General features: G+C 39.5%; 3 protein-coding genes across 3 annotated transcripts; 2 read left to right on the forward strand and 1 right to left on the reverse strand.

Moving 5' to 3' along the window:
* Positions 1-266: 266 nt before the first annotated feature.
* Positions 267-3,161, forward strand: LOC129411533 (thioredoxin reductase 1, cytoplasmic-like). The gene is made up of 5 exons (XM_055162654.1): positions 267-461; positions 802-909; positions 1,162-1,257; positions 1,336-1,470; positions 2,198-3,161. Exons 1-5 carry the CDS (start codon positions 282-284, stop codon positions 2,258-2,260), a joined length of 582 nt encoding a protein of 193 aa, XP_055018629.1. The 5' UTR covers positions 267-281; the 3' UTR covers positions 2,261-3,161.
* A 4,896-nt stretch (positions 3,162-8,057) lies between these two features.
* Positions 8,058-20,749, forward strand: LOC110165816 (carbohydrate sulfotransferase 11-like). The gene is made up of 3 exons (XM_020931012.2): positions 8,058-8,607; positions 15,103-15,179; positions 17,809-20,749. Exons 1-3 carry the CDS (start codon positions 8,514-8,516, stop codon positions 18,652-18,654), a joined length of 1,017 nt encoding a protein of 338 aa, XP_020786671.1. The 5' UTR covers positions 8,058-8,513; the 3' UTR covers positions 18,655-20,749.
* LOC110165741 (solute carrier family 41 member 1-like) lies at positions 20,665-24,996 on the reverse strand (the record flags this gene model as incomplete). The annotated part of the gene is made up of 7 exons (XM_055162645.1): positions 20,665-21,294; positions 21,372-21,520; positions 22,854-22,988; positions 23,848-23,927; positions 24,010-24,154; positions 24,586-24,732; positions 24,855-24,996. Coding segments are annotated over 7 exons (978 nt in total), but the record flags the coding sequence as incomplete, so codon positions are not given.
* Between the last annotated feature and the right edge of the window lie 4 nt (positions 24,997-25,000).

Raw genomic sequence — 25,000 nt, forward strand, 5'->3', positions numbered from 1 at the left:
GTAATCCAAAAACACTAATATTTGAAGCCTACTGGCTTTGTGCACAAACATCGAGACTAAATGCTGAAGTGTTCTCTGGTGAAGTTTTCCCCTTATTTGTAAAGTCTTTAACATATTGTCATTGGCATCCACCTGCAACTCCATTTACACGGTGCTGGGGTTTATGCCAAGTTGAGTTAAAATCAATAACTGATAGATATCCTTGGGGCTAAAAAGACAACAGATACTGTTCAGTGGTCAGAATTAGCAGAGTGTCATTGTGCACAGAGCAAATTGATAAGATGTTGTTTTTCATTTTTTTTAGAAATGGAAAAATCCCAGTGAACGATGAGGAGCAGACTAATGTCCCACACATTTATGCCATTGGTGACATACTGGAGGGTAAATGGGAGCTGACTCCTGTGGCCATCCAAGCTGGGAAGCTGCTGGCACGCCGCTTGTATAGGGGATCCACACTTAAGGTACCTTTGTTGAAAGGAGTAACTGTACTTTTTTTGAAAAAGAGAAGTACAGTTACTTTAATCAAGTATTACTATGTATAATGTTAATGTGTATTAATAAGCAAATATTTAACCATCAGTGTTGTGCTGATAACAGGTCAGATTTAATTAATACAGTGATCCTTGCATGTACAAGAAATGCTCTAAAATGTCCTTTGTGTTTCATCCCAGTTTATGATTCTAGTCACTCCATATGAACATAATGTTTGTATATGTAAAGTGATCTTTTCTGATAAAATTTTTTTTTAAAATCATGTTTGTATACTAATAATAATTTTGCATTTTTTTTCCCTCTATCCAGTGTGATTATGTGAATGTCCCCACAACTGTATTTACCCCATTGGAATACGGCTGCTGCGGACTGTCAGAGGAGAAGGCCATTGAGCTCTACGGTCAGGAAAATTTGGAGGTAAACTGGTGGATATGTCGTCTCGGACTATGAACCATTTCTGGGTGGAGCTTTCTAAGAAGCAGGGGTGGGCTTGTCTTGCCTAACCGCTAGTATGAGTCAGTCTGAGCAGTCTAGTATGAGAAATTAATTGCTTTAAACATGTTGAGTATCTCTCACTTACTCTTGTGTGACTAAAGACTTCTTCTGTGTTTTCATTTAACTGAGAACTGGATACCTAATAACTTGTGTCACCTAATTGCTTGTGTGCAGATCTACCACAGTCTGTTCTGGCCTCTGGAATTCACTGTGCCTGGAAGGGATAACAATAAATGCTATGCCAAGATCATTTGCAATAAGCTGGACAATGTAAGGCTTTCTTGATTTAATTTAAACCAGGTATTGTTTGCTCATGATCATACAATATCATTCTCCTTTTTTCCACAGGAGCGAGTAATCGGCTTTCACTATATGGGTCCAAATGCTGGAGAGGTGACCCAGGGCTTTGGTGCAGCTATGAAATGTGGCGTGACCAAAGAGCAGCTGGATGTCACCATTGGTATCCACCCAACCTGTGCTGAGGTAAATTTGCCAATGGCCCTAAATATATTTGGGTTTAATCCATAGACTGTATAAAGAAGTGGACCAAGGGAGTGTGACATCACCCATAGTGTTCGGCTCCAGTCAAGTGAAGCTCACGATGCTAGCACTGCGCTGCGAATTTGGACCCATTTTAGGAATAGGAATATATTTATGTTAAAAATGGATAAATAAAAACACCAGGATCATGTATGGGTTAATACATACATTTTAAGACCAATATTTATGCAAATGCTTCAGTTGGAAAAAGTGCAGACTTCCTATTTCCCTAACAGTTAGTGGGTTAGCTATGCCCATTAATTTAAGGTTTAATTCCTGGGCAAGAGCCTAGTAGTTGGTAATTTTACTTAATACTTTTTTCACTTTTTTAATATCCTAATTTGTAAAGATGTGTGTTTATAAGAACATTTCACTTTTAACAGCTTTGACATTTCTATCAACTCCTAGCCTAAAAGCACTTCAGCATTACTCCCTACTTTTGATCAGTGAGTGCGTATACATGCACATCAATAACCCGGTTATGATCGGGTTTTTTGAGTATCCCGGTTTCTTGATGGTGCATGTATACGCAGTAACCCGAATACTGACATAAACGGGATATGGCTAATAAGCGGGATACTGATGTGCATGTATACACACTCAATAAAACTGCCTAGTAACCAGATGCCAGTGCAGTTCTGATGTTAATGATTTGTTCTGATCCCCTTAGATCTTTACCACAATGGAGGTGACCAAGAGCTCTGGTGGAGACATCACTCAGGCGGGCTGCTGAGGTTAAACCCTGCTTGTTTAGCTTGCTGCTCTTATGTTTGACTATTTAGCTACCTCATCCACCACTAGAGCTCAGTTTACTTGCCTCAGGTTGCTCAGTTTACATTGTTGCATTTCTCAGGACAAACGGAGCACCATGGTCAGTTTTGACACATTATTGTGTGTTGGCTCAGAGCTTAGAGGTAGGCATAAGAGCAGCAGCTGAACGGCGGGGTTACTTCGCTTAAGTCTTTGGGCTTCACAGGATTCTTTTCAGAGGAGCACTATACATGTGTGTGTATGGGAGCTGTTTGACATTCTAGCTTGTAACCCAAAATACTGTGGTGAGCTAGGATCGATGTACCACTGAAGAGGCACATCTGTGGCCTAAACCCTACGTCCAATCCCCAACTTAAACACTTTTCTATACATTAGACTTGTTTTATAGGTTACCTTAAATAAGCCTTATAGGTACACATGGAGAAACAGAAGTTGGTTTGCTTTACTCCGCTTTGTACAAACATGTTTGCAGTTTAGAAAGCTAATTATTCTGTCATATTTATCTGTGGAGGTTCTCTGCCTTAAAGGTGAAGCTGCAGATTTGACCAAAGTCTTGTCAAACTAGGTGGGCAATTTATTTGAAGGACTGTGTTGTCTCATTCTTTTGATGTAAAGATGAATAATCTGTGCTGAATGTTTTAAAATATATATATATTTTCAAACTTTTTACTCAAATAATTTAATGCTGCTTGATGTTCTTGCTCAACTTCAGCAATATTTATGCTGCATCTATGCCTGCAGAGAACAGTATTCTGACTGCTGTCTTTGAGTGACACTGGTCAGTGGTAAATTATACTTGCTCGTGTCAAACCACTGTAGAGTTAATTCCTCCTAAGAACTAATAAATTTGCATTTACCCAAAATGTCTTTGACTATTAAATGTTATGGTTATTGTTGTTATGCTCTCAGTATGTCCTTGGACAAGGCATTTAACCAGTCTTGTCCCCAGTGTGTGTTGAATGAATGTGTGAATGGAAGGTTCACTTTAAGGAGGAAAAGTGCAATATAAAAATGATTGCATTCACTAAGACACCTACTCTCGTAACAGACCTTTCCAAACATGCAAAATGGGAATGCAGTGTAAACATGTCCAAACACAAATGCAGCTAGCTTTTTTTTTTTTTTTTTTTAAAAAGCTATTTGCTGATTATGTGTCCTTGATCTAGGGCCCTTCATCATGCCTATATTTATTCATTAGCTACGTATTTGGTTTGGTATTGCAATCCAATTACAACACATCAAACCAGTCTATTAAAGTGCACTATCTATGGGATAATGTGTGGGGACATTCAGTTGGTGGGGAGATCAATGGGACCAGGGCTGGTGTAAAGCCTTTGTGGCATCCATTCATCTGCATGTTAAGCACAGGCACCTGCACTGACCATAACCATAACAACATGGCCTTTGAGTTTTATTTAGTGCCTCAGAAACCAACAATTATAAAGTGATTATTTGAGGGCTTTGATACCCACTGACACCTGTACTTGGTCTACACCCCCCCAAAAAAAAGGTGTCACACAGTAACACAATATACATGTTTTTCTGTATCCTGCCTGGAATTAAATGCTATTGATATTAAATGCCTGCCTGTGTCTTTTCTTTCAGTTATTGAAAGTAAAATGCATTTGAGAGTGGGGGAAATGAACATGAAGAGGAGTAATCTATGGTGTGTGGACATTCCAGGAACAAACTTAAGCACAGTTGCAACATATCTACACAAGGAAACGATAGCAACAATGAAAATCTTTGAAGATGAAGGTTACAGTCACTGTGTTTAGAGAAAAGTCACAAGTCTTCCCTGTCTCACAGTGACTTGCACACTTTCTTGTCCACTGGTCAGAAAGTTCAGGGTGAAATCCATTGTTGTGCAACCAATCTGCATTACTATCGGTGCTCTGTAATAATGACCACAAGTGACAAATTATTAACCTTTCAAGCTAAGTAGGCTATCTACTCACTGTTCGCCTATATGAAGCAATATGAGGTAGTAGTTACTGATTAAGTATATATTTCTTAGCCTATAAGCAAAAGAGCTTTCCAGGAGAATCTTTCACTCAGTTCGCCTCTACACCTTACAGTATGGTCTCATTCACCCAAAAAGTGTAGTACAAATATTCATCACACCCAGCACATTTCTGTTCAAAATGTCAGAAAGAGCTGGGCCTCGTTGCCCTCTGGTGGTGATCTCTTTTGGCATGACTTGCCTGGGATCCAGAAAACACACTTCAATACGAATCTGTATTAAATATAGAGCGACATCGCATTTTCTTTCACAATAATTTCACCAGTTCACCTTCAACAGTTTTTATGAATAAGCTGACTGTATAAATGACTGGTATGAATGAAGGCACAATGGTTGCCAACAAAATAGTGAAAAGTTTAAGAAATAGGCCTATTGATATTTTGGTTTACTTCAGTTAATCTAACTCGAACAGTTTATGTTATAGATAGGCCTGTATAAATAGTGCACATAGTATCACGTGAGAAAACAATCACAAACCTAAATGTCTTTAGCAGCCAATACCTGTATTGGCATCTGTTGACCTTAGGGGGGCGATCTTGTGTAACACTTTTTAAAAATTTTGTCAGTTTTTCGTTATTCCTTTGAGAGAGACTTGTTTTCAAGTTCAAGGAACTGTATGTAAGATTATGATTTTAAATTGCATAAATTTAGCCTTTTTGTGTCCTTAAATACGAATATCACATCAAATATAGTGCTTACGGTAGGATAACTGTAATGCTGATGTATTTTTAATTACAAAAAAGATGGCCAAGTTGTTTATGAAGGTTTAAGTCTAAAATGCCTGAAATGTTTTTAATCGTAACTTTACCTAAACCCCAGCATCTGCAGCTAATTATAGCCAGTGCTAGTGCAGCCTCTGCTAGTGCAGTGGCAGCCCAGGTCAAATTGTGTTTATATCTTTTTTTAAAAACATATCCTGCTGTTCAGTCAGGCATCTGTTCCTTATCTGTTCCAACAGTTTAGAGTTTCTCCACTTGAGTGTGGACTTTGGATTTTTGGCACTGGAGTTTGGCTCAGTGATGTAGATTGCGTTGGTCCCCAAAAAGGAGCATTGCACTGGAATAATTTTTCCTGTCTGACGTCTTACGATATCTCAGGGACTGGGTGTGTTCTTCACTTGAACGCAATAATAACTTATGTTGTGATAAATGGCATGTGTTTGACATACTTTTTTGTTTAATTGTTTCCAGTCCATCCGTTTTTATTTGTAAACTAGTTGTAAACAAGTGTAGAATTCTGAGTACTCTTAAGGGTCATATGTATAAGAATACAAGAATAACTTAATAAAATGACCAAAACATAGCATTATAAATCGTGCATGATGTACAATGAGCTCTAAACTACTGTAGATCATTTGCCTATAGAGGCCATAGCAGTGGTTCTCAGTGTTGAGGCATCAGGCAAATTAAAAAGAATTGAAATAAACTTCATAGAAATTTGTTTAAATAGACCAGCAGAGGCCAAACTATGGCAAAATGTGGCCATCGGACAAAATTTTATTGGCTCTCAGGCCTTCTGCTGTAAATTTAAGTATTTTCTACCACTATAATCTCAACACCACTTTTTCATTGTGATACAGACCTGAAAATGAATGTTCCAAGCCTTATTAAAGGTACAGTGGTTCTGTCAAGACTGTGTAAATTGCATCCATGTGAATGATCCACTGTAGTGACACCAGTCTGTCAAAATGTGGCCCTTGAAATAGCTTATACTAATTGAAATGAACAAAAGTTCTATGGCCATTACTATTTGCATTTTATATGTAAATCTAAAGTGGAAAACAACCAAAACAAATTTTTATATCAAATGTGAGTCAATCAGAATGGGACAGGTGAAACTCGCATGAATAATGAGGGCTGTGATGTTACAGTTTGTGGGAGTGTTGGTTATCATGTCACACAAATTCCAGGTAGTTATCTCTTTTTTTTTTTTTCTTTTTTTTTTCATTACCAACGTAAAGTTATGTGTGACCTAAAAAAAGTTGGGCTCATATGATGTATATTATGAAATTTTAAATTTGAAAAATCTTAATAATAATTTTGCTAAAATTGTAGACACAAAGACCATACAGTGTATGGAAATGGAATCTACAAATGTTTGTTACTCTAGCACAGTGATTCTTAACCATAGAGACAGGTTACTTCGTACAGGAAAAGTCAGGCCCTGAGATTCAAAAACTTTAAGTTTATCTTGCATGATTGTTAGCCTATATTGTTAGGAATTATGTACTGATGTAACTCTATTGCAGCACTTCATTTCCCCATTGTGAAGACAACACATGACATACTGTAAGTTTTAGTAAGCAGATTTTGTTCCTAAAAGTTCCCTAAATCGTTGTTGGCTTTGTTTGGTTTCACAGTATGCAGTTAGCAGCACACAGTAACCTTTGTCCAGGTATGAGCTGCTCTGATTGGCTGACCTGTGTGGGAATGTGCACTGACCCCTGAAGCTGACAGTTACCCATCATGCCCCTGTCAGACAGTAAACAGTGACAGGCTTCACACCGTGTTGCCATGAGACGTAAGTTTGATCAGCCTCGTGCCGCCGAACTAGCCCTGACTTCTCTCAGGCTCTCATCCATTCAGGAATGCGGGGAGGTCAAATGTCTAAGGCAACACAGTTGGCAGTCTTCCTTATTTCTCTAATTAGCTAAACAGGGGTGAGTGTGCTAAAATAGTGTATGTGCAGGCTCCTGAGTGTGGACCCCCTCTGGTTCTGACATTTCAGCTTAGAGGCAGCCTATCACATGTCATCTTATGTGCAGTCATGTGCTCCTCTTGCACCCTCATTGGCATGCTGTAACAGGACACTTTGACCAAAACTATAGCTACTGCTCACAGTGCTCACAGTGAGAGGCAGGCCCTAGTCTACAGGGTGCAAAATTATGCATTACAGCCTCAGTTAAAAGTTCAGGTACCTACATAATGATGCTTGTTATGTTTGCACCCCTTTGAAACTTGTCTGGTGTTCTGGAGCAGGGGTGTCCAAGATATTTTCATCAAGGGCCACATATTAAAACACAGATGAATGACCCACCAGACCTTCGTTCACGCTTAGGCCATCAAAAGGATACACTAAATTTGCTTGATCAAGGTAGATTTCAAAAACACGCAGTAAAACGTAATATTTTTAGTAGTATGGGGCAATTTACCTGGAAGCCTCAGGGCCACATTTGGACCCCAAGCAGTAACAGTATTGACTGATTAAAATCTTGTCAAAATATTGGGTTGCTTAATCAGTCTGTGTCTCACATGAGATACTGAAGAGGAGTTTGCACAAGCTTTGACAGCTGCTCCAAATAACTGTAAAGGGAGTCACTAAAAGTGTAGATTTCAAGACATGATTGTGTTTCCAATGTAATACTCACTTTTTATATAGTCTACATGTGGAGAAAAAAAAAAGATGAAATAATCTAAATAGTTTGGAAGGGTCAGGGGACTGTGCCCGAATCTCTGAGCAGGACTGATGAAACTTGAACCATATAATTTTGTCATGACTTTTCAGTTTATTGAGGGGTGGAATTGAATAAATGTTCTTCTTCCCACTCCTTTTTGAGCTCAAATCTATATTATATGTGAAATGTAAATTAAGTCTACTGGATACATTTATTAAATTAATTTTGTTAACATTCATTCTTTTTGTGTGAGTATATGGCATGTCTTTATACAGTCTATAGCCATGTCGGTTTTATTTTGAAAAGCGGAGCTGTGTGTCGCTCAGTCTGTGCTTAGTTCCAGCTCGACTCTCTTGGAGCAGGGACAGCAGTGAATCCACGCTGAACTGTGAGAGGCTGGGAAAGGGTTAAAGAGCTCAGCTGCCTCAGTCCTGGGAGCCGCTGCTCGGGCTGAACCCCCCTTTAGACAAACACACTGATTTCTGCTCGGTCTTCTCTCAGTAATGCTGCATCTGCCTCTTTCCCTTCACCATCGCACGGACTATATTCGGTAACGCAGAGATCCTGACCGCACGGAGCTCCGTACGCGCGCCGTCCTTCCACCGTCAGTCCGCGGTGAGAGTCCTCCAGACTGGACATGCCAGGATGTACGGGTCGATGAGAAGCAGCGGAGGAGGCGATCAGCGAGCAGGCTCCAGGCTTTTATCCGTGATAAAGTAATCTGAAACCAGCGTCTTTTCGCATGAAACAGGAGAAGGTTCGGGCTCGGCTTCCTCCACCGGTTTCAAAAGACTCACCATGAGAAAACCCAAAGTGATCCGGATAATTTTTGCTTTGAGCCTGGGGTGTTTTGTTATGGTTATCGTCTATTTTAACAGCAATCTCAAACCAGGTGAGTCTTAAGGCTTTAGTTTAGAGCTACCTTTATCAATGCGTTGTACTAAATGAACCACCAATAAGAGCAGTGGGCCCAAATCAGACCACTAGGTAACTCACCATTGTGTACAAGGCAAGGCAAGCCTACCTCAAAACCTTTGTCTCCTCTCTGGTCTTGAACAGATGCAGTGACCTCTCCCTTTACCTGCCCCAAGACCTCTATGAAAAATGACTACTGATGATTTATTACATACTTTACCTCGCTCTGTGTCAGTTTGCCTTGAAGATCAACTGGACAATTATATTATTATTAGAATGAATTCAAGATACTGCAGCTTCTTGTATGCTGCACATTAAATTGACCTTTAAAGGGTTTTTTTGTTGTTGTTTTTTTGTTTGTTTGTTTGTTTTTTCATTTGCCATTTCATTCAGTCCTGCCCTTAAAGTATTTCTCACAGATATCAGATCAGGAACTATTTCATCACTAAGCCTATTACAGCCATGTTTCCGGTCTGTGCTACGTGGAGAAGCTGCAGCTGGTCCGAAGGGCTGGCTCAGTAAAGATCTGTTTCCAGCTCTGCCACATACAATGGTCTCTTTCAGCCTCACTTACTGCCATATGATGGAGCAGAGGAATCTTAAATAGTATCCTCTGAAGGTCATAAAGGCAGGTTTTCTCAGCACTGGGGTATAAATATATAAAAATATGCATGCCATGGGAGGAGTATTTGTGCCTCTTTATGTGCTGCTTCAGTTTTTCTGGGATGCAGCAGGAAGAGCACAGGTGGAATGAATGACAGTGCAGAGCTCTGTGATGGGCCCGCATTCAAAGTTATTATCTACATCTGTGCTCTGTCTGTAGGCCTGAAGCCTGTTTCCTGCAGCGATCTGCGTACTGTACTTTGTACTGTGTACTTTGACAAACACAGAGGAACAAGTTATGCTGATATCTTTTTAACATTACTGAGGTTAAGTTCAGCATTCCCTTATGTCCCTTGTGTCCTGCTGTGTGCTCAGTCCGAGTCTCAGGCCCACATTTAAAGACCGTCCACTCTCAGTACCACTGTGGTTTAAACTGTCGGTAGTCAGATCTGCTCATGTTGAACTGTGCCTGGGCTGTTTCTGTTTCTTTGTGTCTGTTCATTGTCTTTATGGACAGAAATGTTAGGTATAGCCAGTAGCCAAAGAGGTGTAATTTGGGAACCACATGACTACAAAACTTAAGACTTGGAGAATGAGGAACTTAGTCATGTGAGAGAAGCTCGGGGTAAAGTCACTGCTCCTCCACATTGCAAAGAGCCAGCTGGTTCGACGTGATGCAGTCCAGTTAACTTTTCGGGTTACTGTCTACATTAAAGATACCATCCATAATTAAACTGGCATTCTCACATATCACCACTAGATGCTATCTACATTACTGCAGTCTGATAATGTGCCAGCTTTGGCCGGCAGAAGAATGCCAGAGAGCAAAGGTGAACCAGAACAAACTCCAGGTGTGGGGAGGGGTGAGCAGGTTTTCATACCTGGTCTCGAGTGGAAAAACACTATCTAATTAAGATATGGATGGTAGCTTTAAGGAATGTAAATTGTGCTGAGTGATGCAGACTTCTTTTAAAGGAACATTACAGCCTCATGCTCCTCTACTAATGTAGTGCAACCTGAAAGATGAATTCTGAGACTTTAAGATTTGATTTTGACTAAAACTATACATGGTCCAATTTAATAATGCCTCAGCTAAATATTGTGTACTTTTTGAGAACCTTGCCAGCTGCAATGGATCAGGCACTTGTTTCCAGAAAGTGACTGGTCATGGGAGTAGAAAGCTATGAGTCAGAACATTTAGTTATCATTCTGGAAACTTTGGCTGAGTGTAGGTGGTTATTGTTTCCAGTGATTTCCAGTTTGTAACACTTCTACTGTACTGACGGCGAGACAGCCTGGTGAGCAGAGGTTAACATGAGTCAGCCCCTTCCACTGGGGCTCAACTAAAGATCAGATATCAGTTTGTCCAGAATATGTTTCCTTTTTTTTTTTTCATTCATTTCTTTGGTGATTTGAATGTTCAGCTGTGGGATCTCATAATGCCTGGAAACTTTTATTGATTTTCCATATGCATCCACTTTAGATGACACCCACTTTTGGACTTGGGCCAGCTGTGCTTAAGGTCATACTTCTTTAAAATATCGAAGGAGCAGTGCCTCAACTATAAAACAGAGCAGTGCCTCCTTGAGCCACGTGGTCTAAAATTGTTGTTCTCTTCTTACTGCTTGTCAGTAGAATCTGAACTCTGTATTTTTACATTATCAAACATTTGTCAAACAAATTAGCAGTTCTAACAGACGTGTTTTTCTTTTTCTTCATAATTTAAATATTTTCCTATTTTGTCCTTTACATTTTTATTATTACTTAGTTATTATTAAGTATCTATTCACGAAACTTTGAAACTATGACAAATAATGTGGTACTGTATCTAGATGTGTCCTTTGTGTTTACAGAAAGAGATGCAGATGTTAACACATGTTATCTTGTTAAAGTACAAAATGTTTAATGACTTGAAGGTCACAAGAGCCAGTCATTGATTTGTTCCCATTTCCTCTGAAAAGGTTCCCTTCTCATGCCTTTCCTGTCTGGGCTTGACTGGCCGTGAAAGTCATGAGGAATTATGACTGTGGATGTCAACTCCGTTCACTGTAACACCTGCAGCACACTCCGCTCATTTGTGGTCGCCCCAGGACATCATTTGTGAAGTGAGAGTGCAGTGCTTAAAGTCTATACACAAAGGCCATGCGCACTATATGAATGCACTTTTCTCTTTGTTTTTACTACTAGCCCCATGCTTTTGGCAGTTCAGTTGTGCCAGTTCAGTGTTAGCAGTCAGAGGCATCCCTGCTGTGGAGAGCAGCTGCTCCCAACCACTGCTCTGTGACAGGACACCCTTATTTAATGACCCGGGGTGTTATATTTTAATTCAGACTTGTGGTCATGACTTATATAATCATCCAGTCAGGGCTGCAAAGATTACTTCTGATTTGTCACTAGTCAGCTATAAAAAATCCCATAGTTGTATTTGATCATATCATAATCAATATTCTAGACTAAACAGGCTCTAAAACAGATGTGAAAGACTCTGTAACAAAGACAGTGGCATTATGAAATCTAAATGTAAAAAATTTATGATTTGTCAATAATAAACTTTTTTGGTATATGGAATATTTTCCATTTAGAAGACCTTTCCTAAAAGAAGCTCAGAGAGGCTCAGTTGGAGTCTTTGTCCACTGATCAGATGGTTACTGTTCTCGACATAAATATCATTGGGGGAGCGGTCAGATCAACTGACCCAATTCCAGATGAATGCTGCTTGTTGCGTCCTTGGGCAAGACACTTAACCCATCTCACCACGGGTGTCTGTGTACATTGGTGTATGAATGTGTGTGTGAAAGCGTGAGTAAATCCTTGATGTAAAGCGCTTGAAGGTTTAAAACCTCTTTATAAAAATGTGACCACTTAGGATTACCATTTCCTGTAAACTAAAAGTACAGTACATGCATTGCCGTTTATAGTGTGAAAATGAATTGGCATTGCATGAGAAAAAATGTCAGCCAAGGAAGTCAGATCTGCTTTTCCTTTAGCATATCTGTCTTAGACTTGAATCAGTTTTCACTGTGTCTTACTGAGGCTGTATAATGCATTTTTCAGATTCTTTTTGTGAGCGCTTTGGCAGCCTTGAGTGGCATGAACTGTCACTTGTGTGGTTTGTATTATCCATGAGACACCTTCTGCAGAAGAGATGGACTCTTATTTAGGATTATATTTATTACATTTTGTTTAGATATTTAGGATTTGATTAATCAGTTGATGGTGTCTTAGACCCAGCAGATGAGAATGCATTGATTGAGAATATCTGGTGTTTTGAATGATGATTTTACTCTCCATTTTTTCATATGAAGATGATGTTTACTTGTAATATTCTGTATAGTTATTATCGTGTCTTGTGAGTGTAGTCAGATGCATGGTCAGACCATAAGGAAAATAAGAACCACATATTTCAACTTAGTCACCTTTTTATAAAGTGTGCACACAGAAATGTTGTGCAGGTGACTTTCCAAGTTTGTGATCTATAAAAAGACAACCTGACAAGGAAATGAGCGGTAGGGTCCAAAAACTGAATGGTGATCTGTGCTCAGAGAGGAGAGATGTGAGAGAGTTCAAGGAATTTTGTGTTTTGTCTGTTTGCACTTAAAAACTCAAAGTGGTCTAAAAGAAAACAACTTGTAATCAAGTTTGTTTTTTTCTTTTGGCAATTTACACCCAACAGCTTGTTGGATGGATAACAACACTGTGGGCAACACTGTGGTCAGATGTTGAGATGATGTATTAATGTCGTATGTTGTTTGTTGTTGTTTAACTTTAGGAGATAGCGAGTGTTTAATGACTAAGTATTGATATAAAGCACTGCAAATTATATATCTTTGGTTTGCACTCAAAGAGTAAAGATAAGTTAATATTATGCTTATTGGATTTATACCAGGTTATTCTTCAAAAGTACTTCAAAATAAATCCTCCTGGCACCTCTGACATCCGAGGATATGTAGCGGCTTAACTCTCATACACATATAAGCATACACTGCACCACCCACACATGGTCCTGGCATTTACATTTGCTTCTAACACCCTTTCCACACACACTTGTGGCCTGCAGGATCATACAGTGTGCCTCAGTAAAGCTGCTTTTGAGCATCGGACGACCTCGTGGAAGGGGGGCTACTTCTCCCACTGCGGGACCAAAGCACAGAGCTCCGTTTTATGACTGGACAGGAGGAGTACACACCAGGACTTTCTCTGCCGGGCATTTCCTCCTCTGAATTATAGGAATCCAGAGGAATGCAGAGAAGCTTTGGGTCTAGACATGGTTTAACTAACAGCACTGCCCCCTCCTTCTTTCAAAGACTGGCTGGGTGTGGTGGGTGAATCTTTTATAACAGCTAATTTGAATTTATCACGGTGGAAATATAGGTTAAATGCTGCCATGTGGTGTACTAACTGGTCTGAAACGTTTTGGTTTAGTTCAGAGATTATTCATGCTCAATTGTGTTTCACTGAGTCAGTTGGAGAGTCTCTGCTCCATGAGATAGTGGTGTAGGTGAATGTCTTTAAAACATGAGACACATATTTCCATCTCTAACTTTAGAAGCACGTCAGACTGATATCATTCACGGGCTTTTTGTATGGAGTTTCTTCAAGCTGCCAGAAGGGCTTAACGGGCTGTTAAAGGTACCAGAACAGTGCTGAAAGATGGTGTAAGGTTGCAAGGTTTTATCTTTTAGACAATGATAATGATGAATACAGTAAAGATACAAAAATGTACTATTCAGGTACTTCTACCATAAAAACAGGTAATACTGGTACCTCAAAAAGAAATGTACCATAAAATATATTGGCATACACTTTTGTATCAAATGTAATCAAAATGTTAAGAAAACATAATGTTAAACCACTGCATGCAACAATGTTCTGTCTGCAAAATATTAACATTTTAGTAGTAGTCTTTGATCAGTAATTGTAGCTAAAAACTAGTCAGTTTGCCTCTGAGATAAATTTAGCTGTAAGCTCTAGCCCAACAGCCGAGCACATTGTTCTTCTGTCTATGAAATGTCAGAAAGATGTTGTTGTTAATCCACCCAGCTTTTGCCTGGTTGCATCTCATTGTTTTGTTACATGTAGCCTTTGTATCTTTTGTTATTACTATTTTATTATTTGTTGAGTAGTGGGCTATGTTTTTTCCCCAGTCCATGAAACCAAATGCCAAGGTGAAAGATCATCCTTGTAAATGTAAAACAAGAGCAAAGCCACACAGTTCTCAACAGGCTCTGAGTTTATCAGACCTGCTGGCATCTGTCTCCTCCACACTACTTCTCTATAGACTTGTGTTATGAAATGTTCAAACAAATTCCTTTTTGGGGAAAACAGGACTAATCCACCAGAGATCACAGTCACCAGAAGGTCTTGTAGAGCAGTACAACAGGGAAACAATAAAACTTTCTTTTGATTGCACTCCAGGTGCCGTTAATCTTGTGTCAAATGGTTAAGATTCAATATTCAATATAGCAATATTAATAATAATAATGCCTTACACTTGTAATGCACTTTATAGGCTTGTCAAAGCCCCTCAATGCTCTAACACTGTAGTCATTATTCATTCACATCATACTAGGTGGTGGTAAGCTACTATTGTAGCCACAGCTGCCATGGGGCAGACTGAAGCGAGGGTGCCAATCCGTACCATCAGCCCCTCTGACCACCACCAATCATTCGTGCACACACCCCATACTAGGCAAGGAGAGTGAGGTGTCTCGCCTCAAATTGATCCTCCAACCTTTGGGTTGTGGGACAACTGCTTTAACCACTGAACCACTGTCACTCCCAATGTATTACCATCAGAATGTAATTACATGTTGGATGTGATTTATTAATAATGGATTAAAAGCGATAAAGATCCATTTTGTTTTCATAGGTTCAGAGCCAGTTGGGGAGCGGAGTGGCCAAAAATCCAGGAGGAGTCCTCTGCAGGCTCTTTATGACAGTGACCAGGTCAGTACCATGCTCCATCACTAAAGTCGGTGATCCTGTCAATTATTATGAAACACTGTGGAACATTTCAGGCAAAGCAATAACATCTCCATGAAGACATGCAGACACCCCACCATCACTACCAGAAAAGTTACATAAAGCGCTAGTCTAAGAATTGATCTAAAATGAGGACTTTTGCCTTTGAAAGTTTGAGAAGTATCTTAAAATCCCACACTCCTGTGTAAGCGTTTATTGTGGGTATAACTAACCACTAACCACTTCACTTCTTCTTTGGTCTTCCTTTGAGCCAGATGTTCAAGCTGTTGCTTTTTTCAAATGTTAAATTCACATTTTTAGCAGGCTTTCATATAAAAGGAGAGGATTGTGTGACAAAGTAAGTAAGAGTGAGTCTTGCTACTTGAATATTAAGCAGAGAAAAGCATTCAAACATTGAACCCCAGTTTACTGAGAAACTATGAAAGCAAGCGCATGATTAGTTAAATAAACTCCAGAAAGTAGATTGTGTAAGAGACAAAGGTGTCTTTATGTGCAGTGTTGTATGATGTAATGCTGTTTTAAGTATTTCAGAGCAGATAGACTGCCTTAGGACTGGACCATGTATGAGTTTGCTGGAAGTTTACGGGGACTGTTTTTTTGAAGTCAGAGCGCACTTTGTCTTGGCTCCTGCAGCTCACTTAATCCATCACATGACTCAGATGGCGTCACTGTGGGCTGCAGTGAGAGACTTCTCCTACTCAGAGCTCAGTCGTCAAAGCCAACAGCTGGTAAACAGCTGGCCACACGCACCCAAGAAACACTGGACCCAACTGATGAGAAACATTACAGTAACCCACCGACCCCCAACCCAACAGAAAATAATAGAATCAAAAAACTGGTTCTGAAAATGGTACTTGATGCCTGGTAGGTCCTGAATGAACAATAGTGAATGTGAGATGAGCTGAATATTTCTTTTGGACAAAAAGTACAATGCTATATTTCAGATAAAAATAATATATAAAAAAAATATAGATATACATACAGAAACCCCCATTTTTTATGTTGGTCTGCTCATTGCCATTGTTCACTGTTTAAACTACTTTTTGTCATTTATTTAAACTACTTTCTGTGTTAACAGCCCTGAGACATACAGGGAATTGTAGTCAGCAGTGGTTTCTTCTGGTTTCTTTCTGTACCATTTCAAGCTTATCCTAAATATAGCAGAGCAAGAATGGAAAAATTATCCCTATTTTCAGACCGTCTGATTAGCCCTTCCAGTCTGCCCAATATAAACTCCCTCCTTTAGTGGTTTTCTGTTGCTATTCCCAACAAAGGCAAAACATCTTTGTCTTTTAAAACAACACAGATATTCTTTAGAGGTAAATGATGAGCTTCTGCTGTGTTTATTAGACTGTGCACTGTCATTCTTGTGTTGGCTTTGTTATGTCTAAGTTATGATAATGGAAACTTATTTGGTTTTTTTTTTTTATTCCTGTACTATACTTAATTTGAAGTAACCACTAAAATGTTCATTAAAGAATCTTGAGGCCCATAAAGGATAATTTCTGACTCATTTAGGTTTGTCAAAAGTATCAAAAATCAGATACTAAAAGTAGCACTGAAATTAGATAGTCATTTGAGCAGTGACAGTACAGAAATGGACATTTCTTTTGCAAGCTGTTTCAGAGCAAGTATAGACACATAGACACTATGATTTAATGTTGAAAATCACATTCTATTTTCTAAAGAAAAACTGTTTTAACTATCATTGGCATGGAGTATTGAGTCTATACCTTAGTGTTTGAAGTGTTCTTAAAATGTTTACAAATATTATGTTCAGTGTTTATTTTTTTATTTAAGTATTAAAAACGTCAGAATACCAAACGAGTGAAGAAACGTGTAAGGCTTACCCTGACCCATAAAGAGATGAGCGCTCCAGCTGAGAGTGAACACATGTTTCCAGTTATAGAGCAGGGTGGACATGCCAGACAGCAGAGCTACTCCAGCAGGCTGGTGCTGTCATACTCTTTGAGACTTAAATTAGTAATTTATAATTCCTTCTTTTAATACAATACAAGTTAGCATAGTTAGTATATCTTTGATTTCTCCCTTTGTCTTTTGTTTAATTAATCTTGGTTGCTTCTAAATGATTTACATTGAACCCTGGCTATAATTTCTTGACATTTATGCTCACCTTGTGCCTTTTGGAGACATCCTGCTGGCTATTTTAATCACTTTATAAATAGTTGCAAATGCCACCTATGGGGGAAAACCATTGGTCAACGTCACAAGTGGAAAGAGTGGATTTTGAGAAGGAGACTGAGTGAGAGAAGGGTTGGTCTGTGCGCAGTCAGCTGTATTTTGGATCCAGGACAACAGAGGGCCACAGTGTGAGTGGACGTGTGAGCCACAGACCAGCAGCCTGAGCCAGGAGCTCTGAATGAACGCAGTAAATAAGGTGTTTGTGTGACCAGCAGGCCAAAGTGAACTGACTGACCTCTGACTTTGACTTTACTGTACTTCACTTCACTCTATCTGACTAGAGCTTGTCAGTTTGACAATTGACCTCAAGTACAAAAGTGCTGGCTTATAGTTATCCGGTGTTAACATGGGAAGAAAAAAATATGTAAATGTCCTTTTTGTTTAATTTCAGGTGGAGTCGACAGTGCAGGCGCTCCATCAGAGCCGCCGAGAGCTGCTGGAAGAGGGCTGTCGTTCATACACTCGTAAACGTAGAGTCCTGATCCCTGAAGACCTCAAACATGTGATTGTGGATGACCAGCATGGCCTGCTGTACTGCTACGTGCCCAAAGTGGCCTGTACCAACTGGAAGCGTGTGCTCATGGTCCTGACTGGAATGGCGGGCTCCCAGCGAGACCCACTGGCTATACCCGCCAATGAAGCCCATGTGTCAGGAAACCTCCGCACTCTCTCAGAATACACTACGTCCCAAATAAACCAGCGACTGCGCTCCTACCTTAAGTTCTTATTTGTACGGGAGCCCTTTGAACGCATTGTGTCCGCATATCGCAATAAGTTCACACGTAGCTACAACACTGCTTTCCACAAGCGTTATGGCACAAAGATTATCCAGCGGCACAGGCAAAACCCCCAGCCTGAAGCTCTGGAGAAGGGAAATGATGTGTCCTTCGAGGAGTTTGTGTATTATCTGGTGGACCCAGCCACACAGCGGGAAGAGCCGTTTAACGAACACTGGGAGCGGGTGCATTCGCTGTGTCATCCCTGCCTTATCCACTACGATGTGGTGGGCAAGTACGAGACGCTGGAGCAGGACTCCCGCTACGTGCTGCAGCTGGCTGGGGTGGAGCAGCAGGTCAGCTTCCCCTCTTCCTCCAAAAGCACCAGGACTACAGGGGACATGGCTGCCCAGTTCTTCCAAAACATAAGCCCCTTTTACCAAAAGAAACTCTACAACCTTTATCGCATGGACTTCCTACTTTTTAACTACTCAATTCCAGAGTATTTGAAGTTCACATAAGGGCACAATACAATGAACTAAGGCAGATATTCTCTACTAAAATATGTGTGCAAATACTGCCTTTAAAGCAAAAAAAACTTTTAGTCTGTAGTATTAAAGTGGATGTCATTCATTTCCTGGGAAAGTGTGAACTACAAATTGCCTTTTAGTTATCTGTTGTCTGCTGTTTGGTGTGACAGAAGTTGGTGCGCAGGAGCCTCTAGTAGACAGTGAATGTCACTAAATGTACGTGCCTTTTGATTACGGACCTTTATAAATACCTTTTGTAACTGTGATTTTTTTGTTTTGTTTTGTACTGTAGTGCAACATTTGCGTAACTATGACATTGTTTAATTTATTTGTATTTCTAAGTATTTGACATTGAATATTGTAACGCATTCCTCAAAAGTGTCTATATAATAACTACTGTTACCTATGTGGTTCACATAGACCTTTAAATAGAACTGAATCGATCAGGGAAGACTGTGTCTGGGAAAATGATGGATGAGCTAACATTGTAGGACTGATGCAGCTACTATATAAATCTCTTAATTGTTAAAATAGTGTAAGTGGGCACCCAGCAGGCTGTGGGGAAGAGCCAGCTCTATGGACCAGCAACCAAAGTGGATACACTATTGTCAGCATTTCAGTTTTGAAATAAAAGCAACAAAAGCATTTAATTGAGACTGTATTAATTATAAATGAACACATTATGTCTTTCAATAAGTGCTTTGTGGGTGTGACGATAGCTTGAAAGTGTCTCTGTGTTGTCACAGTTCCTAGTAGCCTTCTCAGTCCTGCTCTATAATCACTATAATCATGTACCATAGACCTAAACTGCATATTTATATTCCCCTACTATTACTATTTTCCCATTGTTCCCTTCCTAAGACCCATATTTACTTCCGTTAAAGAATTCAGAAGAAACTCAATAAAAGGACACACTCAGCTAATCTTGTATTAATATTATTTACTATGTCACTTTTTGAATTTACAACAAATTTACTAAATTTATTAAGTCCACATGCTTATATGAGCTGGTGTAGTAAGTTTTGACATGTCAACAATTAAAATACTGAAAGTGCATACCCAGCAATTGAAAGGCCTCTGAAAAATACTTAAAATAGAGTATGACTTGTACATTTAACAACCTGAATAGACTTAACAGCACAAGACACACAACGGCAAACACAAACCATCTTTTTGAAGGCACGAGTAAAGAAAAAGCACTTTGCAAGCTCACTCACTGCAGCATTATCACTAATAGACTTTGTTTTATTTTATTGCTAAAACACAATAATAGCTGTTCGACATTGAAGACAATAAATGACTCATCTTCAACAGATGTTTATAAACAGGCTGGTATTTTGGAGGAAAATATCTATCCATTTCACTGGGGAACTTTCTGAATTATGTTGTGAATATGTTGACATAAGAATAATAAGGTTAAAAAAAACAAAAAACAATAGTATGCATGTATCTACATGTATCATACTATATTAATGCATCTGGGTTTACTGATGTGACTGGGAAACGAATTGTGTCCAGATATTTTATTTCTGTTTTGAAATATTTCTATTTTGTTTTATTTCTAGCGACAGTATGTCAGTTGGTAGAGTGTTTGTCCACTGATCTAAAGGTTGGTTGTCATTCTGTGCGTGGGCAAGACCCTTAACCCACCTTTTCCCCAGTGTCTGCGTATGCTGGTGTATGTATAAAAATGTGGCCATTTACCATTTACTAAGTCATGTCTTATCAATTTCTGATTCTGTTGTTTGTAGTATTAAGTGTCAATTAAACTGCAGCGTATCTTTCTGGATTTTAAATGGTTTGGTTTAGTTGGCATTTTCTTTTGCGTACTTAAAATGAGAAGACTACTGTTCATTGGGAGGACTGTAGCTGGATAACTGACACAACAATTTGAATATTGCTAATTGTTCTACTTACACTTGTTTAGCAATTATGGCATTAACATAGACTGTATATATAAATGGACATAGCTAATCCGCCAGCCGCCACATATCAAATAGGAAGTGTACATGGAGACGCTTCCGGCTCCATTGACTCTGTTTCCAATTGACTTTACATTAAAAAATTGTCACTTCTCTCTCTTTAACTGCTGCAGTGAGCCTTATCATTTTGTTCTTAAAATGTTTGTATTAACTTGTTCTACATGATCCTGTTGTTTTTATTTAGCTGTTCTGTCCATAAATAAGTATAGCTAATATGGAACATGGTTAGAAATTCAGCCCTATAACCGCTAGCATCGTGAGCTTCATTTGACTGGAGCCGAACACTAGAGGTGACGTCACACTCCCTTAGCCCACTTCTTTATACAGTCTATGTTTATTCATTTTATCAAATAATTTTATCATTTTATTTTGTCATCCAAATCCTCTGTTGTTGTTGCTCCTTCTTTCTTTCTGGTCGTCTTCTCAGGTAGTGTCACCACCTTCATGACATATTAAAGCAACTTCCGTATTATTCTCCATTCCCAGCTGGACCAGCCATCATTAGGAATCTAAAAGTCAGAGCCAGGAAGCCTGTCCCCAACAAATCACCCAGTGAAGTCAGATACGGAATACAAAAGTTATCCGGATCAAGACCTCTTCTCCAAAGCCAACGCACCATCACTGAAGCCACGTACAACAAGATGACAACCTGAAATGTGAATAAGAACATAGACTGCTTTAGCTACATTATAATATGTGTTTTACTGTAATGTGATGGCATTTAACCTGTAATAGTGCTGCAGACAAGTAGGAGCTGATGAAGGTAAGGGTCAATGCAGTATGGCCGCCCTGAAGGAGGTAGATGGTGTACAGGAAGAGCATGTGACCAGGCGCAACAAGCAGAAGCAAAACTCTGGCTGATCTAGCGTCGACGTCTTGGTGAAGTACATAAGGTTGAAAATGATCATGACCAATACAAATTCCATATTGTAGTAAATAGGCATGTCACGATAATTATGATATTTACTTATGGTTCAATATATGAAAGCTGGAACAATATATTTTGGGGTTCAGTATTTATCGTGTGTACCATTTCTTTGTAAAAATGGGGAAATTTGGGGTATTTTTGTTGTAATACAATAAGATTTGAGCTGAAGAGGGTTAAAGATCAAACTTCTATGTCTAATTATTGGTTAATTTGGCTATTTATGTGTTTCTGCTCAGGCCTTTTAATAGTCTGTTTAAAATGTGTTTACTGGAATTATACTGCTTTATTGTTATTGTGACACTAGTATAAAGTAGCTCCAATATAATACTTTATCACAGTTCATCTCTGTAGCAATATATCAGGCTTCAAAATTTGTTATCGTGACAAGCTAGTAGTAAATATTAGATATTGTGTGATGTGTGTAGCGTCAGTGATGGGAAGAATACTTTGAAAATGTATTTTGAATACTTTTTTAGTTGCATTATATTATAGTGATGGAAAAACATGACATATAATTACAAAAACAGCTTTCATTCTACTGTTTGTTACGCATTAATTTCAGTCTTAGTAGAGAAGGAAAAATTGTACATACACACATTTTCTTTTTGTGTAGCGGAAAATTTTAGTGGAAAATAAGCAACCACAAAAAGTAACTATATTCTGCATACCACTAAAGGGAAAATAACTGTACCACAATACTATACCAGAATTAGCATTCAGAATATGTATTTCCAACACTGTCAGAGAAATGGTACACAACTTAACATTAAGTTATTTAAATGAACTGTATATATGATTTAACATTTAAACTGTGTCCAGAGATACGCAGTAAACATGTTCAAATCAAATAGCTTTTATTGATAATTATAATGCTGATTTCTTCTTAATTTCAAAACAGTGGTCATGATGGGCAAGTTGTTTATTTTCTATATTGGTGATTTGGTTTTAAAAACAAGTATCCAATGAGAAAACAAAATCAGCTTCGTATGATCTCTGTCCCCAATATACCAGCTCCAGCTGTCAGTCACTTATCAGTGCAGTCTCTGCAGCTCAGTGGCTGAATTATGTGAGTTTCCTGGCCTGTCCTTATACTGAGAATGAGAAAATGTACCCTCATATGCAGTTTAAGGCTCTGGAAACCCAACACATGCTCAGTTGTGATTGTTGTATATATTTTAAAACAGTGAGAGCGTAGGCTACGTACAGTTCATTTAATCAATATAATTAATAATACTTATCTAACATAATCTACTGTAGAATCTACTGTCTCTGTGCATTACCTTTGGAGCAAAAGGTGGCATGGAGGCTAGGGCAGGTCCCACTCATTTTGGGGGGCAGTTGTCCAGGAGAGCTCCAGTAGTGCAGGTATGTGGACATCCTGCTGGCCTGGATGGCTACTAGATTTCCTCCTACTCCTGTGCACACAGACACACAGTGATGCTGAACAATTCTTAGCAAAAGAGAGAAAAGCCTCTTTCACAAGTTTTACAGCCATTTTCTTTGTGTGGTTGTCTCTGCAGGCTGATTACATTGGGAGCAGAACAAAGCTGCACATGCATCATTTGAACACACTGAGGAGCAATGAATGGAGATGCAAATGAACTTCCGGTGGCTGGAGGAGTGTGGAGGCACTGAGGGACAAGTTGACATTCAGATCAGGCTTGTGAAGACTGCTGCTGTGAGCTCGCTGGGACACACAGAAGTTTATCGGTGATTATTTGTTAACTGAAGAACAAGTATGGAGTGCCAAATTATTAAATTGATTTTTCTGGTGTTTTGAAATGAAGAGGCAGGAATAGCACCACACAGGCCTCTGGGAATTGTGCCAACAAAGTCATAACATATGTTACTTAATAAAATAATAGACTCCTGGAAACATGATCTAATCCCTGTGGCAATTTGTTTTGTCTTTGCAGTTCTTTATATTGTGATTTGGTGCTTTTTGAATAACAATAGAACTGTATTTATCTGTTCCAAGATTAAACAGAAATGTGTCTCCAACACAACATATTCAGGCAAACGTCATATTCACTCTTCTAAAATCAGCTATATAATTAACCAATTCCAGGAGCTGCTTGTTCTTGTTTTGTTAATAGGCTAATAATAATAATAATAATTGGGGTTCCAACATCAGTAGGCCTGATTCCATTTGAATTTGTATTAAAACTAGAAATAATTTTTATGTTTCCTTCAGTCACTAGCCCATCGTCAGGTTTGTTAACTTACACTACTATGGGGTGTGGGACTGTGCTTGACTTGAATGGTTTTCCTCACCGTTGATGACTGGAGTGAACATGGCCATGCCTTCAAAGGTGGGGTCGCTCACCGTCTTGTCCAGAATGAGCCCACCGATACTGTAAACAGAGCGCACGTGGCTTTCACGTGTGCACAATAAAACGGGGGGAGGGGGTTGGCCTTGGTGTCACGGCAGCTCACCTGCTGATGGACATGGCCAATATGACGGGCTGCCAGCTGGACCACAGCACCTCTCTGATGGGCCGAGAGCGACGCGCAATAACGACCCACCACGGGAGCACGGCCAGGAAGAAGGCGCACACCACGACGGGCAGGGACCACATGTCTGGACAGGAGAACCGGACATAAGAAACAAAACTATCGCTTTACATCTCAAGGCTACGAACTCCCAGGTAAAACTTGAACGACTCCCCAAAGTCCTGCATGCCTGTTTCCGCTGCCATCTTGTGGCGCTCATGGTAATTACAGTTTATGTGCATTCAAGTTGATGGGTTTGAAAATTGCTATTATTACACGATACTATATAAATATTCTTGTAGCACAAAGGAATTAGAGAAAACTCCACTGGTAAACGTCTATTCCGAAATTTCTTGAAATCAGTTTAATTCTCAGGTCATGTGGAATAACTAGGCCTAAATAAATTGAAACTGGTCCTAACTGCTTCACTACTGAGTTCTTGCATCAGCCTTTTGGGTTTGCCCTCTGAATTAAAGGGATCAGGAACTGTACACGTGTAGTGAAGTGTTTGTTTCTAACCTCTGTGACAATAGAAGAGGCTGCTGACTCCAGCCAGCACAGACAGTGTGATCAGGTCTCCCAGACTGGCTGCTATAGGCGTGGCCACATTGTCTGGATTTATACCCATCTTTCGTGAGCCGATGATGACAGCCACCACCACCAGTCCTGATCAGAGAGAAAGCATACATGTGCATTGCTGAAATAGGTTATTATGTTTAAGCACTTCAATAAAAACTGAACCTTTCTTTCTTTTAGAATTGTTCTTGGCAGTAGACCTACAGTCTTACCTAGAGTTAAGGCAGAGATGAAGGCTGTGGTGACACTGCTGGCACAAAGTATTGCTGCCTCCAGGGCTGTCACTCTCCCTCCACTCAGAGCCCCCAGGCCCACTGCCACAATTGCAGCCAGGAAACCCACTACAGTGGCCTGCACC

Source organism: Boleophthalmus pectinirostris, unplaced genomic scaffold (assembly GCF_026225935.1).
Source record: "Boleophthalmus pectinirostris isolate CB_2022bp ecotype Guang Dong unplaced genomic scaffold, ASM2622593v1 HiC_scaffold_1034, whole genome shotgun sequence".
Classification (NCBI taxonomy): Eukaryota; Metazoa; Chordata; class Actinopteri; order Gobiiformes; family Gobiidae; genus Boleophthalmus; species Boleophthalmus pectinirostris.

Bases quoted from the DNA above. Each gene is read 5' to 3' on its own strand.
- LOC129411533 (XM_055162654.1), top strand. From the start codon at position 282: ATGTTGTTTTTCATTTTTTTTAGAAATGGAAAAATCCCAGTGAACGAT. The intron at 462-801 runs GTACCTTTGTTG...CCCTCTATCCAG, and splicing joins ATAGGGGATCCACACTTAAG to TGTGATTATGTGAATGTCCC. The intron at 1,258-1,335 runs GTAAGGCTTTCT...TTTTTTCCACAG, and splicing joins TTTGCAATAAGCTGGACAAT to GAGCGAGTAATCGGCTTTCA.
- LOC110165816 (XM_020931012.2), top strand. From the start codon at position 8,514: ATGAGAAAACCCAAAGTGATCCGGATAATTTTTGCTTTGAGCCTGGGG. The intron at 8,608-15,102 runs GTGAGTCTTAAG...TTGTTTTCATAG, and splicing joins TAACAGCAATCTCAAACCAG to GTTCAGAGCCAGTTGGGGAG. The intron at 15,180-17,808 runs GTCAGTACCATG...GTTTAATTTCAG, and splicing joins CTCTTTATGACAGTGACCAG to GTGGAGTCGACAGTGCAGGC.